The sequence below is a fragment of the Salvelinus alpinus genome, chromosome 9 (genome assembly GCF_045679555.1).
Source record: "Salvelinus alpinus chromosome 9, SLU_Salpinus.1, whole genome shotgun sequence".
Classification (NCBI taxonomy): Eukaryota; Metazoa; Chordata; class Actinopteri; order Salmoniformes; family Salmonidae; genus Salvelinus; species Salvelinus alpinus.
This window is the reverse complement of record NC_092094.1, coordinates 78,482,980-78,499,877: the sequence shown is the minus strand read 5'-3', so window position 1 is coordinate 78,499,877 and position 16,898 is coordinate 78,482,980. Positions and strand designations below refer to the sequence as shown.

At 45.6% G+C, this 16,898-nt stretch overlaps 1 protein-coding gene across 5 annotated transcripts in view; it reads left to right on the top strand.

The window, feature by feature from the left end:
* The window catches only part of LOC139530679 (palmitoyltransferase ZDHHC14-like), a 94,081-nt gene that overhangs the window by 73,090 nt on the left and 4,093 nt on the right, over positions 1-16,898 (top strand). For all 5 annotated transcript variants that reach the window (XM_071327296.1, XM_071327294.1, XM_071327291.1 and 2 more), the window contains 5 exons: positions 859-996; positions 2,169-2,217; positions 3,597-3,699; positions 5,883-5,992; positions 10,150-10,252. In XM_071327296.1, coding sequence (XP_071183397.1) covers positions 859-996; positions 2,169-2,217; positions 3,597-3,699; positions 5,883-5,992; positions 10,150-10,252 — 503 coding nt within the window. The remainder of the gene's footprint in view (positions 1-858; positions 997-2,168; positions 2,218-3,596; positions 3,700-5,882; positions 5,993-10,149; positions 10,253-16,898) is intronic.

Here is a 16,898-nt window from a genome sequence, read left to right as displayed (position 1 = left end):
CAGTCAGCCTGGTAACAGTGAAGAGTGGTGTCTGAAGCAGTCAGCCTGGTAACAGTGAAGAGTGGTGTCTGAAGCAGTCAGCCTGGTAACAGTGAAGAGTGGTGTCTGAAGCAGTCAGCCTGGTAACAGTGAAGTGTGGTGTCTGAAGCAGTCAGCCTGGTAACAGCTCTGACACATTGGACTCCATTATAATGGTCCTCTCCATCTTGTCAGCTCCAAGTCCCTAATGGAGGTCTCATAGGATGCTATTATCCATGTGCCCACAGAATCACTCATTCACAGACCAACTCAACTCAGCAGCAGAGTTTGGATATGAGCAGCCTCCCTCCCTCTCCTCTGTGTAATAGGTCGTGTTTGAATAGGCAGCAGGAGCAGTCTGAAAGAGTAGCTAATCATGCCAGGGCTCAAAGGGAATGCTTACTTCCTGAAATGTACATGTAATGTGGATCACTTCCATTATAATCACAGTTCACATTCTGCCTGGGAGGTTTAGGTAGGAGTTTGGTTGAGTCAGGAAGGCACGGTGCTGTCTGTGTGTGACAGGCACTTGTAACTCAAAATAACAACCTTTTAATTTGGTATCAAGGTGGCAACAGTAAACTGTGTGTGGGCATGGTTTAAACTTGACATACTGTGTGCCTGTGGTGCTTTGAAATGGACTGCTGTTTTCAGAGGCATGCCTTTACCTGCCTTTGTACCTGCAGCCAGCTTCTTCTCAATGGCAGGTTGGCAGTGACTCAAAGCTCTAGTAAACTCTGTGTGTGTGTGTGCACTTTCCCCACTGTGTGTTTCTTTCCCAATTGTTGTTGCACTTGCTTAATGCGTCTTTAAAAAAAGTCTTTCTTTCTCTCCCCGCAGAGCGTTTCGACCACCACTGTCCCTGGGTGGGGAACTGTGTTGGGAAGAGGAACTACCGCTTCTTCTACATGTTCATCCTCTCCCTCTCCTGCCTCACAATCTTTATCTTCGCCTTTGTCATCACACACGTCATCCTGCGTAAGTAGTGACCAATGAAGAGCACACACCTCTTCCTCTTCATCCGGTCCTGGTTGTGTTGGAGCAGCCAACCAGCAGGCTGTAAGTGGGCGTTGTGAAGCCCAGCAGTATTCTGGCTCCTTACCATCTCCCCCAAGTGTGAGATGATGTGTGGGTGGGAGAGTGGGAGAGTGGATGTGTGCTGGGCTGGTGAAAACGAACAGAAGAAAAGACAGACACCGTTAATCAACAGAGAATATTCTCTGCACTTCATGTCTCTTTTGTATCCTTCTCCAGATTGTGAAATATTGACTTTGTGGGCATGGGTGAAATAGAAATAAGACTCCTTCTTTCAGAGACGTCTGCTCTGTTAGATTGTCAGCCCTCATCTCGACAACCAGGTTAACAAGCCTCTCTCCTGTACAGCCCAAATACTTACCGTCGTCTTCTCAGAGGAACTGTGGAGGGTACCTAGCTAGAAACACCTGTCACTGTTATGGATGAGATGAGAAACACGGGGATCAATATGTCTCTGGTGACTGAATTGGGCTAGACGGCCATATTGGATTGTGCTCCCTCTCCTCCCCTCTCTAGCCTCCCTTTCCCCAGATGGCAGTTAAAATGTAATGGCAATTAAAGTGGGTGTGATCTGTCTTGCTCAGCCTCGTCATACTTGCTGACGTCGCCCATTTGGTTTGAAGAGAAAAGCTACAGAGTGTTTAGGGCGTATAATATCCAATCCACCCTGCACTATTCGACGGAAACCTAGACACAGCACACACTGAAAGTTTATCACTCTGTTAGGTGCCAATACAGGCAGGTGCCCTCCTCTCCGCACATTCATAGACCTACCCTATCTGTCAAAGCGTTTCACTGTAGACTAACGGTGTCGTCCCTAGCATTGTGCGAGATTCAGATAGTGTAGGTGTTTAGTGGTTTGACCTTCATACTGGTATGTTGTATGTAGTCAGCTTTGAGGGTATTAGGCTCTATCCCCTACATCTGATTCGCTCCGTTCAAAGCCGAGCTCTGTGGGTGACCTAATTGCCAGCCATGATTCACCAGCTAATTTGCCAGTGATTTGAATGCGAGGAATCGGATTAAAGACGATTTTAAAGTTTCTTTGAGTTTTTTTTTTATTTTTAAGAAAGATAAACTGTCATTAAACTGTCTCCTCTTGTCTCTCTCTGCAGGATCCCATCGATATGGGTTCCTCAACACACTCAAAGACAGTCCTGCCAGATATCCTTTCTTGCAATAGTGATCTATATGCAAATTGTGTGTGTGTGTATCATGTTACCCTTGATCTCAGGCCTGTGCCATTCCCTGGCAATTGCGTTTTACAGTTGCTAAGTGCCAACTTCCACTCCCAGTCTCTGCCATGCTGTGACCTGTTCTGTTCCTCAGCTCTGCTGTGCATGACAGTTGTCCCCGATGACTCCTACTCTGATAGGCTTACATAGCCGCTTTCTCTCTCTCTCCCTCCCTCCCTCTTCATCTACAGTATATCTCTCTGTACAGTATTTGTCTCCCTCCATCCTCCCTCAGCGTTCCAAACAGCCAGATTTGTCGTGTCCTCCCCAGAGGTTGACAGCTGCCTAGGGTGGAGAGGACGAGGAGGGTGACTCTAGCTGACCCTGTGGTTGACCCTGTTGTCATTACTGTCCGAAAGGCTGCAGAAGCTAACTAACCCGTAGTCTCTGCACAACAGTACTGGGACCAATTTGGTCACGTCACATAGATGTATTTTTAGAATGTTTTTTAGTTACAAATCGTCTTATGGAAAGCCTCGCTATTGAGCTGTTCTTACGACTCTTCTGTAACCGCTATTAACGCAAGGTCATAGTCACCCCTCCATGCCGCTTATCTATCAGACGCTTGTAGACTGTATTCTCCATTCCAGTGTCGCCAATAAGCTGCCGACCAGGCTGCTTGATTTGCGAGTGTCTGTCCCTCTGTCTGCAGGGCGTCATTTGTCTGTGCGGGCGTGCTGCTACTCTCTCTCAGCGAGATACGGAGCACGCCGTGCCTGCTGGAGAGGAACCGCGTGGCGGGCTCAGCTGATAACACGGCAGCCTCGTCTCCTACGGCAGCACAGAGCTTTCAAGATGAGGCCTGATAACATCTCACCAATCTCCCGTATGTGAATGGTGACCTCTCTGCTTGTCCTTGAGAGAGAGACAGAGAGAGAGAGGAGGTGGCATGAGAAAGTAATCCTGGAGTAGACAGTCATTTGATTAACTCTGTCTTGCCCGATGTCAGTAAGCCTCTGGCTTGGCTGTATGTGCATGCAGAATGACATCGGCAGCCCAGGGGAAGCATCGTTACATAACTCCTCTCGTCCTGATCTACCACCGCTCCTTATTCTGATCATGCTATTTGATGCTACTGTTTCGCTATGCTACCACTGCTGTTTCCAGTCAAATGGACATAGGGCCAGGACAGGCGTTGGCAGCAGGTCTATCCATAGCTGTTGGTACTATGTGTAGGCTTGTGTCCTTCTACTCTGCGTTTATTTGACGTATGTCTGTGAGGGAGAGAGAGCGGATGTGTTTTTGACTCTCAGCTGTAGCATATTGACTGAGTGTGTGTGTGTGTTCGTTCCTTAACCCTTTGGTCACTGTGCTGGAGGTGGTGGTGTGTTTCTTCTCTGTCTGGTCCATAGTGGGCCTCTCTGGATTCCACACGTACCTGATCAGTTCCAACCAGACCACAAACGAAGATGTGAGTACATGTACACACACACACACACACATCGGGCTACGCCACACATTAAGCAGGTGTTTAAGTGGATTTCTCTTAGATTTGCTGAAGTTCTTTTCTGTAAAACATCCAGTACCTACAAGGTTCCTCCATTCCCCCATCCTTCTCCTGTCTCCTACCAGATTACACATATACCCCCATCCTTCTCCTGTCTCCTACCAGATTACACATATACCCCCATCCTTCTCCTGTCTCCTACCAGATTACACATATACCCCCATCCTTCTCCTGTCTCCTACCAGATTACACATATACCCCCATCCTTCTCCTGTCTCCTACCAGATTACACATATACCCCCATCCTTCTCCTGTCTCCTACCAGATTACACATATACCCCCATCCTTCTCCTGTCTCCTACCAGATTACACATATACCCCCATCCTTCTCCTGTCTCCTACCAGATTACACATATACCCCCATCCTTCTCCTGTCTCCTACCAGATTACACATATACCCCCATCCTTCTCCTGTCTCCTACCAGATTACACATAGACACTACTAGACCCCCATCCTTCTCCTGTCTCCTACCAGATTACACATATACCCCCATCCTTCTCCTGTCTCCTACCAGATTACACATATACCCCCATCCTTCTCCTGTCTCCTACCAGATTACACATATACCCCCATCCTTCTCCTGTCTCCTACCAGATTACACATATACCCCCATCCTTCTCCTGTCTCCTACCAGATTACACATATACCCCCATCCTTCTCCTGTCTCCTACCAGATTACACATATACCCCCATCCTTCTCCTGTCTCCTACCAGATTACACAAATACCCCCATCCTTCTCCTGTCTCCTACCAGATTACACATATACCCCCATCCTTCTCCTGTCTCCTACCAGATGACACAAATACCCCCATCCTTCTCCTGTCTCCTACCAGATGACACAAATACCCCCATCCTTCTCCTGTCTCCTACCAGATTACACAAATACCCCCATCCTTCTCCTGTCTCCTACCAGATTACACATATACCCCCATCCTTCTCCTGTCTCCTACCAGATTACACAAATACCCCCATCCTTCTCCTGTCTCCTACCAGATTACACAAATACCCCCATCCTTCTCCTGTCTCCTACCAGATTACACAAATACCCCCATCCTTCTCCTGTCTCCTACCAGATTACACATAGACACTACTAGACCCCCAGCCTTCTCCTGTCTCCTACCAGATTACACATAGACACTACTAGACCCCCATCCTTCTCCTGTCTCCTACCAGATTACACATATACCCCCATCCTTCTCCTGTCTCCTACCAGATTACACAAATACCCCCATCCTTCTCCTGTCTCCTACCAGATTACACATATACCCTCATCCTTCTCCTGTCTCCTACCAGATTACACAAATACCCCCATCCTTCTCTTGTCTCCTACCAGATTACACAAATACCCCCATCCTTCTCCTGTCTCCTACCAGATTACACAAATACCCCCATCCTTCTCCTGTCTCCTACCAGATTACACATAGACACTACTAGACCCCCATCCTTCTCCTGTCTCCTACCAGATTACACATAGACACTACTAGACCCCCATCCGTCTCCTGTCTCCTACCAGATTACACATAGACACTACTAGACCCCCAGCCTTCTCCTGTCTCCTACCAGATTACACAGACACTACTAGACCCCCATCCGTCTCCTGTCTGCTACCAGATTACACATAGACACTACTAGACCCCCAGCCTTCTGCTACCAGATTACACATAGACACTACTAGACCCCCATCCGTCTCCTGTCTGCTACCAGATTACACATAGACACTACTAGACCCCCAGCCTTCTCCTGTCTGCTACCAGATTACACATAGACACTACTAGACCCCCATCCGTCTCCTGTCTGCTACCAGATTACACATAGACACTACTAGACCCCCAGCCTTCTGCTACCAGATTACACATAGACACTACTAGACCCCAGCCTTCTGCTACCAGATTACACATAGACACTACTAGACTCAGGCAGCAAGTTGAGTTTTTCTCTAGAGGATAGATGGTTGCGGGGAAGACAGACAGATCTCTTAGCTTTGACTTCATTTATTTCAAAGCCGTTTGCCTCATCACTCACCCCTTTTTTAAAGTTTTAAGCGCTCTGTCACTGCTCTCTGTGACAGTTGTGTTTCTGTTTCAGATCAAAGGGTCGTGGTCATCTAAAAGAGGGAAAGGCAATTATAACCCTTACAGCTACGGAAACATATTCACCAACTGCTGTGCAGCGCTGTGTGGACCCCTACCACCCAGGTAAGGACGGGTCTGTGTGTGTGTGCTTGCCTATGGTACTCTGGCATTCTTTTTTTACTTACTAAAAATGTAACATATGGCCAGGGTTTGGTAGGTTACTTTCAAAATGTAATCAGTTAGTTACTATGTACAGGTCCAAAATTGTAATCAGTAATGTAACCTTTTGGATTTCACAAACTTGGTAATGTAATCTGATTACTTTTGATTACTTTCCTATTAAAGCCCCTATGCAGTCTTTTTAATTGTATTTTTACATCACTGTATGTCTAATAAATCACTGTGTTTATTTTATGAAAATAGCTTAAATATATATTTTTTTATAATTTATTTCCCTGAGCCTTTAACCTGTCTGATCGTGTGGGCGTTAGGAAACAAATCTGAAGATGTTTACATTCACAGCCCTGATTGGCTTGTAGGATGGTCTAGAGCCCACCCCCTTACCCAGATGAACAGTCAATGGTCTATTATGCTCGGATCATTGTGATGTCATGATGGGGGCCAAAAGTTCCATCCTGGGCAGGCTGAGATTCCAGGCATTTTGTTTTCCAAACAGCTCTTACACAAAAGGCACTGTCATAATTTTCACAATTTGAGTGTTATTTGAACCTCATGGTGTTGAAATGTAATGTTTTTAACTGCACCGCCCCTTGAAGAGGCATTAGAAGAAAAGGATCCATCAAACTCATGTGGTGTGTCATAGTGGTCTCTGTCTTGTGGTCAGACTCACTCAGGTGGAGAAAAAAAAGAAAGTAATTTCCTGCATTGTCAGAAAGCTAAAATAGGCCCGTCACGCAGGACTAGAGAGCCTGCTGTGAAATCATCTAGCCTCCAGCGTCTCTCATTCAGACCTCTGACAGTACCGAGGATTTCAGCACCTCCCAGTGACATCAAACTATGCAGATGGATAACAGATGTAGTAATCATTGTATCTATAGAATCTTTGCCAATCATGGATTGATTGCTTATTAACTGGCCTCATGCAACACTTCATAGCTGGAACCCCATTCCATGACTGTTCAGACCTGTGGTCTGCTTCCCACTCCCAACACCCTACGTGCCTCCCCTCACGTTCTACACACTCTCTCTGTAGTGGAGGCTATGGTTCTACACACTCTCTCTGGTGGAGGCTCTGGTTCTACACTCTCTCTGTGGTGGAGGCTCTGGTTCTACACTCTCTCTCTCTGTGGTGGAGTCTCTGGTTCTACACTCTCTCTCTGTGGTGAAGGCTCTGGTTCTACACTCTCTCTCTGTGGTGGAGGCTCTGGTTCTACACTCTCTCTGTGGTGGAGGCTCTGGTTCTACACTCTCTCTGTGGTGGAGGCTCTGGTTCTACACTCTCTCTGTGGTGGAGGCTCTGGTTCTACACTCTCTCTCTCTGTGGTGGAGGCTCTGGTTCTACACTCTCTCTCTCTGTGGTGGAGGCTCTGGTTCTACACTCTCTCTCTGTGGTGAAGGCTCTGGTTCTACACTCTCTCTCTGTGGTGAAGGCTCTGGTTCTACACACTCTCTCTGTGGTGGAGGCTCTGGTTCTACACACTCTCTCTGTGGTGAAGGCTCTGGTTCTACACACTCTCTCTGTGGTGGAGGCTCTGGTTCTACACACTCTCTCTGTGGTGAAGGCTTTGGTTCTACACACTCTCTCTGTGGTGGAGGCTCTGGTTCTACACTCTCTACAGTCCAGTTTTCCCCTCTCTGATGAGACAACACAACACGCAGCAGCTCCTCTGTGGCTTGACTGTGTGGTTAACTCTAAGGCTCCATTTCAAAAGGCACCCTATTTCCTATGTAGTGCGCTACTTTGACCAGGGCTTAGGCATAGGGTTCCGGTCAAACGTATGGCCCTATATAGGGAATTAGGGTGCCATTTTGGACACGCATAAAGGCATGGTACAGTGCGTCAGTAGCAGGTCATTAACAGTGAGACGAGAAAGTCTCTCCTTGGTAAAACACATGTACAGACAAGGGAGAAACGGAATTAACAGGCCAGAGTGGTTAAGGAGGCTTTTAGCCCAGGGGTTGTCGGTGTGTTTTACTGCACTCTGTGTGAGAGTCCCAACCCAGCCTCCACTGCCCACAGCATTACTCGCTGGTAATGACTCTACTGGTTGGCAGGGGGAGATCCTCTATGGGCAGGTGGTGGGCAAGGGGGGTGGAGTGTGTGTGTGTCTGTTTCTCTTCTTCAGTTCACCACCATTGAATTCCTGTAAGAGACTGGATTTCTCAGAGTCAACAGGCTCTCTGTTACTGATTTACCCTACACACACACACACACACACACACACACACACACACACACACACACACACACAGGCCTCCCTCAGAGCTGTGTTTCCACTGGAAGAGTTGTTTGTATTCCGTTAGAGCTGATCTGTGTCACTGTTTCATATCATCACACGGCCCCTCCATGGTGATGAATGGATGTCATCACACACGGTTAGCTCACGACTTCTCTCTCTATGTGCTTACACATAAACACACACACGCGCTCAGGCACACACACACTACAAGACAATCCTGTTGCTTAACCTCAGCAGGTTCCTGCCTAACCAGCCATGTCTCAGCCCAGCAACGGTAGTGATCGAACAGAAATAATGATTCACTCCACTGATCTTTGCATGACCTCAATGATTGACTACCAAGAGGAGCGCCTGCATACAGAGTGAAACATTAGGCAGAGGACAACTCTCCCCTTCTGGGGTTCTCTGGTGTCTGTCTGTGGCAGCTGTGTAGATTAGGCCCTCCTATTCTTTCACAATATTTGACTCTCCGAAAGTATTTCATGTGTATTCTGCATCCTCTTAACGTCAAGTTACATTGTGTAAGGATATCTGCCAAGGATTTGAAATGAGACTATTCAAAGAAATCAAAGCATTTCATTCACAAAATCTGTGTGTATAAGAATCATGGACACTCTTACTGACAGTTGTGGCTGCTTTGCGTGATGTACTGTTGTTTCTACCTTCTTGCCCTTTGTGCTGTTGTCTGTGCCCAATAATGTTTTTACCCTGTTTTGTTCTGCTGCCGTGTTGCTACCATGTTGTTGTCATGTTGTGTTGCTACCATGCAGTGTTGTCATGTGTTGCTGCCATGCTATGTTGTTATCTTAGGTCTCTCTTTGTGTTGTTTTGTCCTATATTTTTATTTAATTCCTTTATATTTTTAATCCCAGCCCCCATCCCCGCAGGAGGCTTTTTGCCTTTTGGTAGGCCGTCATTGTAAATAAGAATCTGTTCTTAACTGACTTGCCTAGTTAAATAAAATACAAATAAATGTAGTTTCGGCAGGATCACTGCAAAATAAATATACAGTTTCAGCCTGGCTTCAAAGTACAGTATTGAAATACACTTGGACCTAAGCCTGATTCATTTGTCGAGGAGGTAGGACCCTGTAAAATCAGTTAGAATGTTTTTGCCTGATTCCGTTTAGTTTTTTCCCAAATTCTGGTTTCTCCGTTCAGTTGATCCAGGTTCCTGTTTACCCTAGCCTTTTCACGTTTTCACTCTCAAAATCACACTTTTTAAATAGGAAAACATCTAAATTCTAAGTCCACAACAATGCTTAAACCAAATCACGATACCACTTTGAGGTCTGGGAAAAATTGAAGAAATTTAGATTTTTGCGTGTAGTTACCCTTTTAAAACAAATGGCCACTGGATTGATGCAAATAATCATGAAATCATTCTGCCAGGTAGGCATAGGCTACTTTGTAGTTAACATTTCATTGAGAAGGTTTTTGGGAAAACCTTTCCATCTCTACCAGAAGAAGGTATTAGCGTCATCGCTAACGGCTACACAAAGTGTAGACATATGCACGCACTGCGCACGCACACACACACACACCACACACAGAGATAAGACAGGCATTCCTGTGCCGTTTCCAAAATAGTTGCAGGAAAATACAATTCACTGATGCATTTTGTTCATGTCTTCTGATTTTAACTTCGGCAAATGAATACATTTTCTAATAAGTTCAATACATTTAGTTGATATCCTACTAAGTTCAATAAAACATTTTAATATCCTGTTTTAATGTCTGGATTCCTTGATTGCATCCGCGTTCCCCGAAACAGCGATATTATATAAGGCGTTAAGGAAGGGATCTACAATATTATTAATATCATTGAATGGTTTCCTCAGATATTTCTCTCTCTTTTCAGTCTCATCGACAGAAGAGGCTTTGTCCAATCAGACACGCCACACCCCATCCCGCCAACCAATGGCACCACCATGTACGGATCCACCCAATCACAGAGCCACATGGTAAGCCATTCTCCACTCAATCATTTCCAAACTTACTCATGGCCATCATGTCATTGCAAACCCTCAAACTCAGACCCTGGTCATCTTAATATGGCTTATGTATTGCCTTCATTACCACATATACTGAACAGAAATATAAAATGCAACATGTAAAATGTTGGTTTCATGAGCTGAAATAAAAGATCCCAGACATTTTCCAGATGCAAGAAAATATTATTTCTCTCAAAGTTTGTGTACAAATTTGTGTACATCCCTTTAGTGAGCATTTCTCCTTTGCCAAGATAATCCATCCGCCTGACAGAAGCTGATTAAACAGGATGATCATTACACAGGTGCACCTTGTGCTGGGGACAATAAAAGGCCACTCTAAAATGTGCAGTTTTGTCCCACAACACAATGCCACAGATGTCTCAAGTTTTGAGGGAGCGTGCAATTGGCATGCTGAATGCAAGAATGTCCACCAGAGCTGTTGCCAGAGAACTGAATGTTAATTTCTCTACCATAAGCCACCTCCAATGTATTTTTGGAGAATTTGGCAGTACGTCCAACCGGCCTCACAACCGCAGACCACGTGTAACCATGCCAGCCCAGGACCTCCACATCCGGCTTCTTCACCTGCGGGGATTGTCTGAGACCAGCCACCCAGACAGCTGATGAAACTGAGCAGTGTTTCTGTCTGTAATAAAGCCCTTTTGTGGGGAAAACCCATTCTGATTGGCTGAGCTTGGCTCCCAAGTGGGTGGGCCAATGCCCTCCCAGACCCACCAATGGCTGCGCCCCTTCCCAGTCATGTGAAATCCATAGATCAGGGCCTAATTCATTTATTTCAGTTGTCTGATTTCCTTACATGAACTGTAACTCAGTAAAATCATTGAAATTGTTGCATTTATATTTTTGTTCTGAGTATATAGTGCATTCGGAAAGTATTCAGACACTTGACTTGTTCCACATTTTGTTACGTTACAGCGTTATTCTAAAATGTATTAAATTGTTTTTTTCCTCATTCAACCTACACACAATACATCATGATGACTAAGCAAAAACAGTTTTTTAGAAATATCACATTTACATAAGTATTCAGACTCTTTACTCAGTACTTTGTTGAAGCACCTTTGGCAGCGATTACAGCCTCGAGTCTTCTTGGGTGTGACGCTACAAGCTTGGCACACCTGTATTTGGGGAGTTTCTCCCAATCTTCTCTGCAGATCCTCTCAAGCTCTGTCAGGTTGGAGTGGCCCTCTGACTGGGCCACTCAAGGACATTCAGAGAGACTTGTCCCGAAGCCACTCCTGCGTTGTCTTGGCTGTGTGCTTAGGGTCATTGTCCTGTTGGAAGGTGAACCTTCCAGTTCAGTCTGAGGTCCTTAGTGCTCTGGAGCAGGTTTTCATCAAGGATCTCTTTGTACTTTGCTCCGTTCATCTTTCTCTCGATCCTGACTAGTCTCCCAGTCCCTGCCGCTGAATAACATCCCCACAGAATGATGCTGCCACCACCATACTTCACCGTAGGGATGGTGCCAGGTTTCCTCCAGATGTAACGCTTGGCATTCGGGCCAAAGAGTTAAATCTTTTCATCAGATCAGAGAATCTTGTTTCTCATGGTCTGAGAGTCCTTTAGTTGTCTTTTGGCAAACTCCAGGCGGGCTGTCATGTGCCTTTTACTGAGGAGTGGCTTCCGTCTGGCCACTCTACCATAAAGGCCTGATTGGTGAAGTACTGCAGAGATGGTTGTCCTTCTTGAAGGTTCTCCCATCCCCGCAGAGGATGGCCGAACAGTGACCCATCTTTGGCTGACTCACCCTGGGAAACCCAGGACACGGTATTGCAGCTGCTGCTGTGCGTGGCAGTGCCAGCCTCTCCAGCTCTCCACTCATAGTAGCCTGGTGTTTCAGCTGTTGTCTTATATCCTGCAACTTATTTCATCTGTAAACAACGGCTCAACTGTCAGCCTATCCCAATCAATCTCTGGGGAATTATGATGACCAGCGGCATCATGGTTTTTTTTTGCAATCATCAACATTGGTACTTGGTTTAGGCAAGGGCAGGGTAGGGTCAGAGCGTCTCTCTCTTTTCTCTTTCTCCCTCCCTCAGTATACCAATTCTCTCTTTCTCTCTCCAGAGGTGTTCCGGAGAAGAAGCTGTGCAAGATCTCAGTTAGGAAACATTGTTCCTCCCCTCATCATCCCACGCTAGAAAGCCCACAAACAAGGCTGTTTATCTCTCATCTTTATCCCGCTCAATCCAAATCTATTTAGCCAATCTCATTTCCGTCTCTGGTCCACAGATTGGAGCAAATCAACTGTTGGGATTCCAAGTAGGGGGTTGTTTATGTTATTATACTCACAGCTTTTACCCATGATGCTCTGTGATCTAGCATTATGGCTGGGAAATAGGTCAGCAGGGGGAGGAGGGGATTGTGTGTGCACTGTGACAAGCAATGTCATTGTGGACTGTGGTGTGTTTGACTCCTTGGCTTTCCCCACTGTCCCAGTCCCTGTCCCCCTCTCGCAAATAAAACGACATGTCGGCGATTTGGGAACCCCAGGGAGCGATTTCTGTGTGTGTGCATGTTGTGCTTGTGTGTAGTGCACTCTCTTTCCCCCTCTGATTCCTACAGGCTATCAGTCAGACTGACTGGACAATCTAACTCATGTTCTCGGAGGCTTTGGCATGGCAGAAAGAGACTGATGGATAGAAAGCAAGAAATGGATGATAGGGGAGAGAGACAGAGATAGGGAGAGGGAAGGAGAATACATGCTCTTTTAGAGAGAAGGCTCCCACAGTAAAATCATGGAGAGAGTCTGACTTAAACAAGGCCCTGTCAGCTGACAGTGTAATTGGTGTCGGAGTATCAGATCAAAGGGAGTGAATCTACAAATGTCACTAGATGACTGACAGGGAGCACTGTTTTGAAGCCACCGCGCCTCCATCTTGGCAGTCCCCCACTAATGTAAGAAATGTTCTGGAAACTATAGATATGCATTTATTAATGTCGGCATTTGTTTTTGCTACATTTATTCTATTACAGACACCTTAATGCATGCAGTTATTTAAACATGTTTAAAAATCCTTAAAGTATAATTTTTTGAACGTTCTGTCCACACTACAACACATGTTATTTTGTTCTTGAAACATTTGAATTGGAATACTTGTAGAATTCCATTCATTCCTATAGAAGACTGCTTCTTTTGGGGAGTGCCAATATGGCCGACCAGTGGCTTCAAAGCCTCTCATTGGCCAATACATAGCAACAGCAATCCAGGGTTTTATATACATTATTGACCGCATTCCATAATCTGGCAGAGAATGGAAGAAAGAGTCTGTCTGGGAGTCTGGTGGCCCCTTAGTGAACAAGCCATCGTTTCCTTCCTCATATATTCTAATGAACAGTCACTACTCGCTACAGTCCTCTGAACTTGAATCCAATGGGCTCTTAGAATAATACAGACCACTTAAAATAAGTCCTTGTTAGCTGTGTTCCTGTCCCGCTAACTCTGGTCTTATTGAATTGTTCTAAAGATGTGTCATGGCCATCTGGAATGCTTGAGCTGGTTGTTCTGGCTGGGTTTGACATTCCATAACTTTATCACGTGTAGAAATAGAGCCCATCTGTTAAACAGTTATTATTTGTAATATACTGCAGTAATGACTTCCCACGGGGGAACCATTGATGTGTCGCCACTAACATCATCTATTTTTAGTCACCAACTTAGAGAATGCGGTGTGTGCATTTGACAAGACAAGAGAGAGAATTGACATTGCTAATAGCGCCGTTGACTCATACCTGGTCGCCATGTAAATAGTGAAAGGCAGTCCGTCAATATATGTAGGCAAATTGGGGAATAATATTCAAGTGCAGAGAATCCAGTCCATTTACGTACATTTGTATGTATATTCTCTAAAGACATGGTCGGCTGAACAACAGAAGCCTCGACACCATGGCAACGGTGACATCATGCCATATCACACCATCCGTCACAGGCCCCAGTCAGGAAGTGACAGAGAGAACAGTATGTGCGAGCGAGGTGACATCTAGAAGTGGCCATGACCTCTAGTTAAAATACCATCCGCTTTGTTCTTCCTCTGGCTCTGTCCATGTTCTCCGTAATAATTACCAGCACATCTTTATCTCATTTTTCCCCCGCCTTTTCTGTGGTAGCTGGCAGCTATTTTTACACAGCAGAGGGTTTACAGATATAGATTCTGACTTTGGACTGTTTCAACTTGCTAGCTTCTTCTTGAGTAATGGATGACGACACACAGGACTCATTTTAGACTCTCCCTTTCTCTTGAGTATCTCAGCGGTGTCTACTTGACGGGTGATTGCTAATTCATTAGACGGATGGCCAATACTGCTCACCTATGTGTCAATCTCATCTAGCTTGAACAGCCCTAAAATGAATCAATGTTTACACAGCCGTTATCATTTTATTGCCTGAATCACTTCAGATAAACGCTGAAAATTCAATCAGCACGTGCCTAACTCAGCCGTGATGAAGATACAGATTAGACGTGCAGGGTTTCGTTCAGGCTAGGTCAGGGTTGGTTGGTTTCCTCTCTCCCTGGCAAGGTGAGAGCTGCTCTTCCTGTAGCCTGCTGAGCTGATGAAAGGTTTACGACCAGGGCTAAACTTATCAGAGCTGAACTTCACTACCTCACAGGCTGATAGCACAGTGAAGCATGCCAATATGGGTAATGACAGCCGGCTCATCTGCCCCCTGTTCCTTCACCCACGCCTGGGCAGAACAGTGGGCAGCAGTCCCAGACCCAACCTTGTCCAGCAACTCAACCTCTAAAGTAATTTCAGCCAAGGAGATAGTCCAAGCTCATTAGTAAATAATACCATGCTTTTTCTTCCAAAGGGCAGTATGGAGCTGACACATGAAATGCTTTTAGAAAGTCACTTTTGGAGTGCAGCTTTGCCAAAGCAGGCCCCGGGGCGGCAGGAAGCCTAGCGGGGAGGAGTGTTGGGCCACAAACCGAAAGGTTGCTAGTTTGAATCCCCGAGCTGACTAGGTGAAAAATATGTCTGTGCCCTTGCGTCTGCTAAATGACTAAAATGTAAATGTAAAAATGATTAGATTAGGAGCGGTGATCGGATTGTGGGGCTTTTGAATGTGCATTTGTCAAAGAGAAGCTTTCAACTCACTGACACTGGGATCAGGCTAAAGCTAAACTAACCACGATGCAGGTTTGCCCGTGTTAGAGGATCTCTCCAGATTGACTTTGCTCCAGTTGTTTCATTACTATAGGTTGATGTAAATACAGTGTGTTGCTTTCTTAATAGGTCCATGTTCTGTAGATACCAGCATTTCTCTCCCAATGTCTTTCTGTATGTTCTGGTAGGGTCTGACTAGGGTTGCACATTTTGGAGAATATTCAGAGGTGGAAACTTAACGTGGGAATTAATGGGAATATATGCAAATTAATATTAATACCATAGATGTTTTTTGCATTGGATATATTTACCATATCATATGGACATTTACCTTATCATAAGTAGACATAATTGCAAATGATTAAATCCTTCCAATAGAAAAAAACAAAAGCTATTTAGTTACGAATTGAACTTTAATTAAATGAGTTGACTCTTCACATGGGATGATTTCACTGAACAACAAAAAGGGAATATTGAATGATCCCCAATGATCCATCGCATCTCCTAAAAACGTTTTCAAAATACATCTGTAAAATGATAGTCTTGAAACTAAAGCTTTGGTTGTCTTCCTCTCAGCCTTCCATGTCTTCTCCCTGGACCTCCTCAATGTCCACCTCTTGAACATCAGATTCTGAGGCCTCATCTTCACTGTCACTTTCCAACCTTGTTGAGGATGGCTCGTTGTCAGTCTCAAAAAGACTAAAATTTGCCCGGGTGGCCACCAATTTTTCAACCCTTGTATTGGTCAGCCTGTTGTGTGCTTTGGTGTGTGTGTGTTCCCAAACAAGGACCAGTTGCATTTTGAGGCGGCTGATGTTGGTGGGATTTGGAGGATGATGGAGGCAACAGGGGAAAGAGCCTCAGATCCACAAAGTCCCTTCCACCAGGTGGCTGATCAGATATGTTGGCACAACTGCCATATTGCATCTCCATCCCAAAGCCCTTGCTTGGAAGTGTACTTCGCCAGACTGCCAAGAACCTTGCCCTCATCCAGGCCAAGGTGGCGAGACACGGTAGTGATGACACCATAGGCCTTGTTGAGCTCTGCACCAGACAGGATGCATACTTGGGGTCCAACATGTACGCTGCGGCGTGTATGGGCTTCAGGCAGAAGTCTTCACGCTTTTTGATGCGTTTCAGAACTGCAGTTTCCTCTGCTTGGAGCAACAGTGAAGTGGGCAGGGCAGTACGGATTTCTTCTCTTACATCTGCAAGCAGAGTCTGAACATCAGACAGGATGGCATTGTCTCCCTCAATCTGTACAATGGCTACTGCTATAGGTTTCAGGCTGCTTACCACTCTCTCCCAAAATACATCATCCAGGAGGATCCTCTTGATGGGGCTGTCCATATCGGCAGACTGTGATATGGCCATTTCTTGGAGAGACTCCTTCCCCGCCAGGAGACTGTCAAACAGGATGACAACACCACCCCAACAGGTGTTGCTGGGCAGCTTCAATGTGGTGCTCTTATTCTTCTCACTTTGCTTG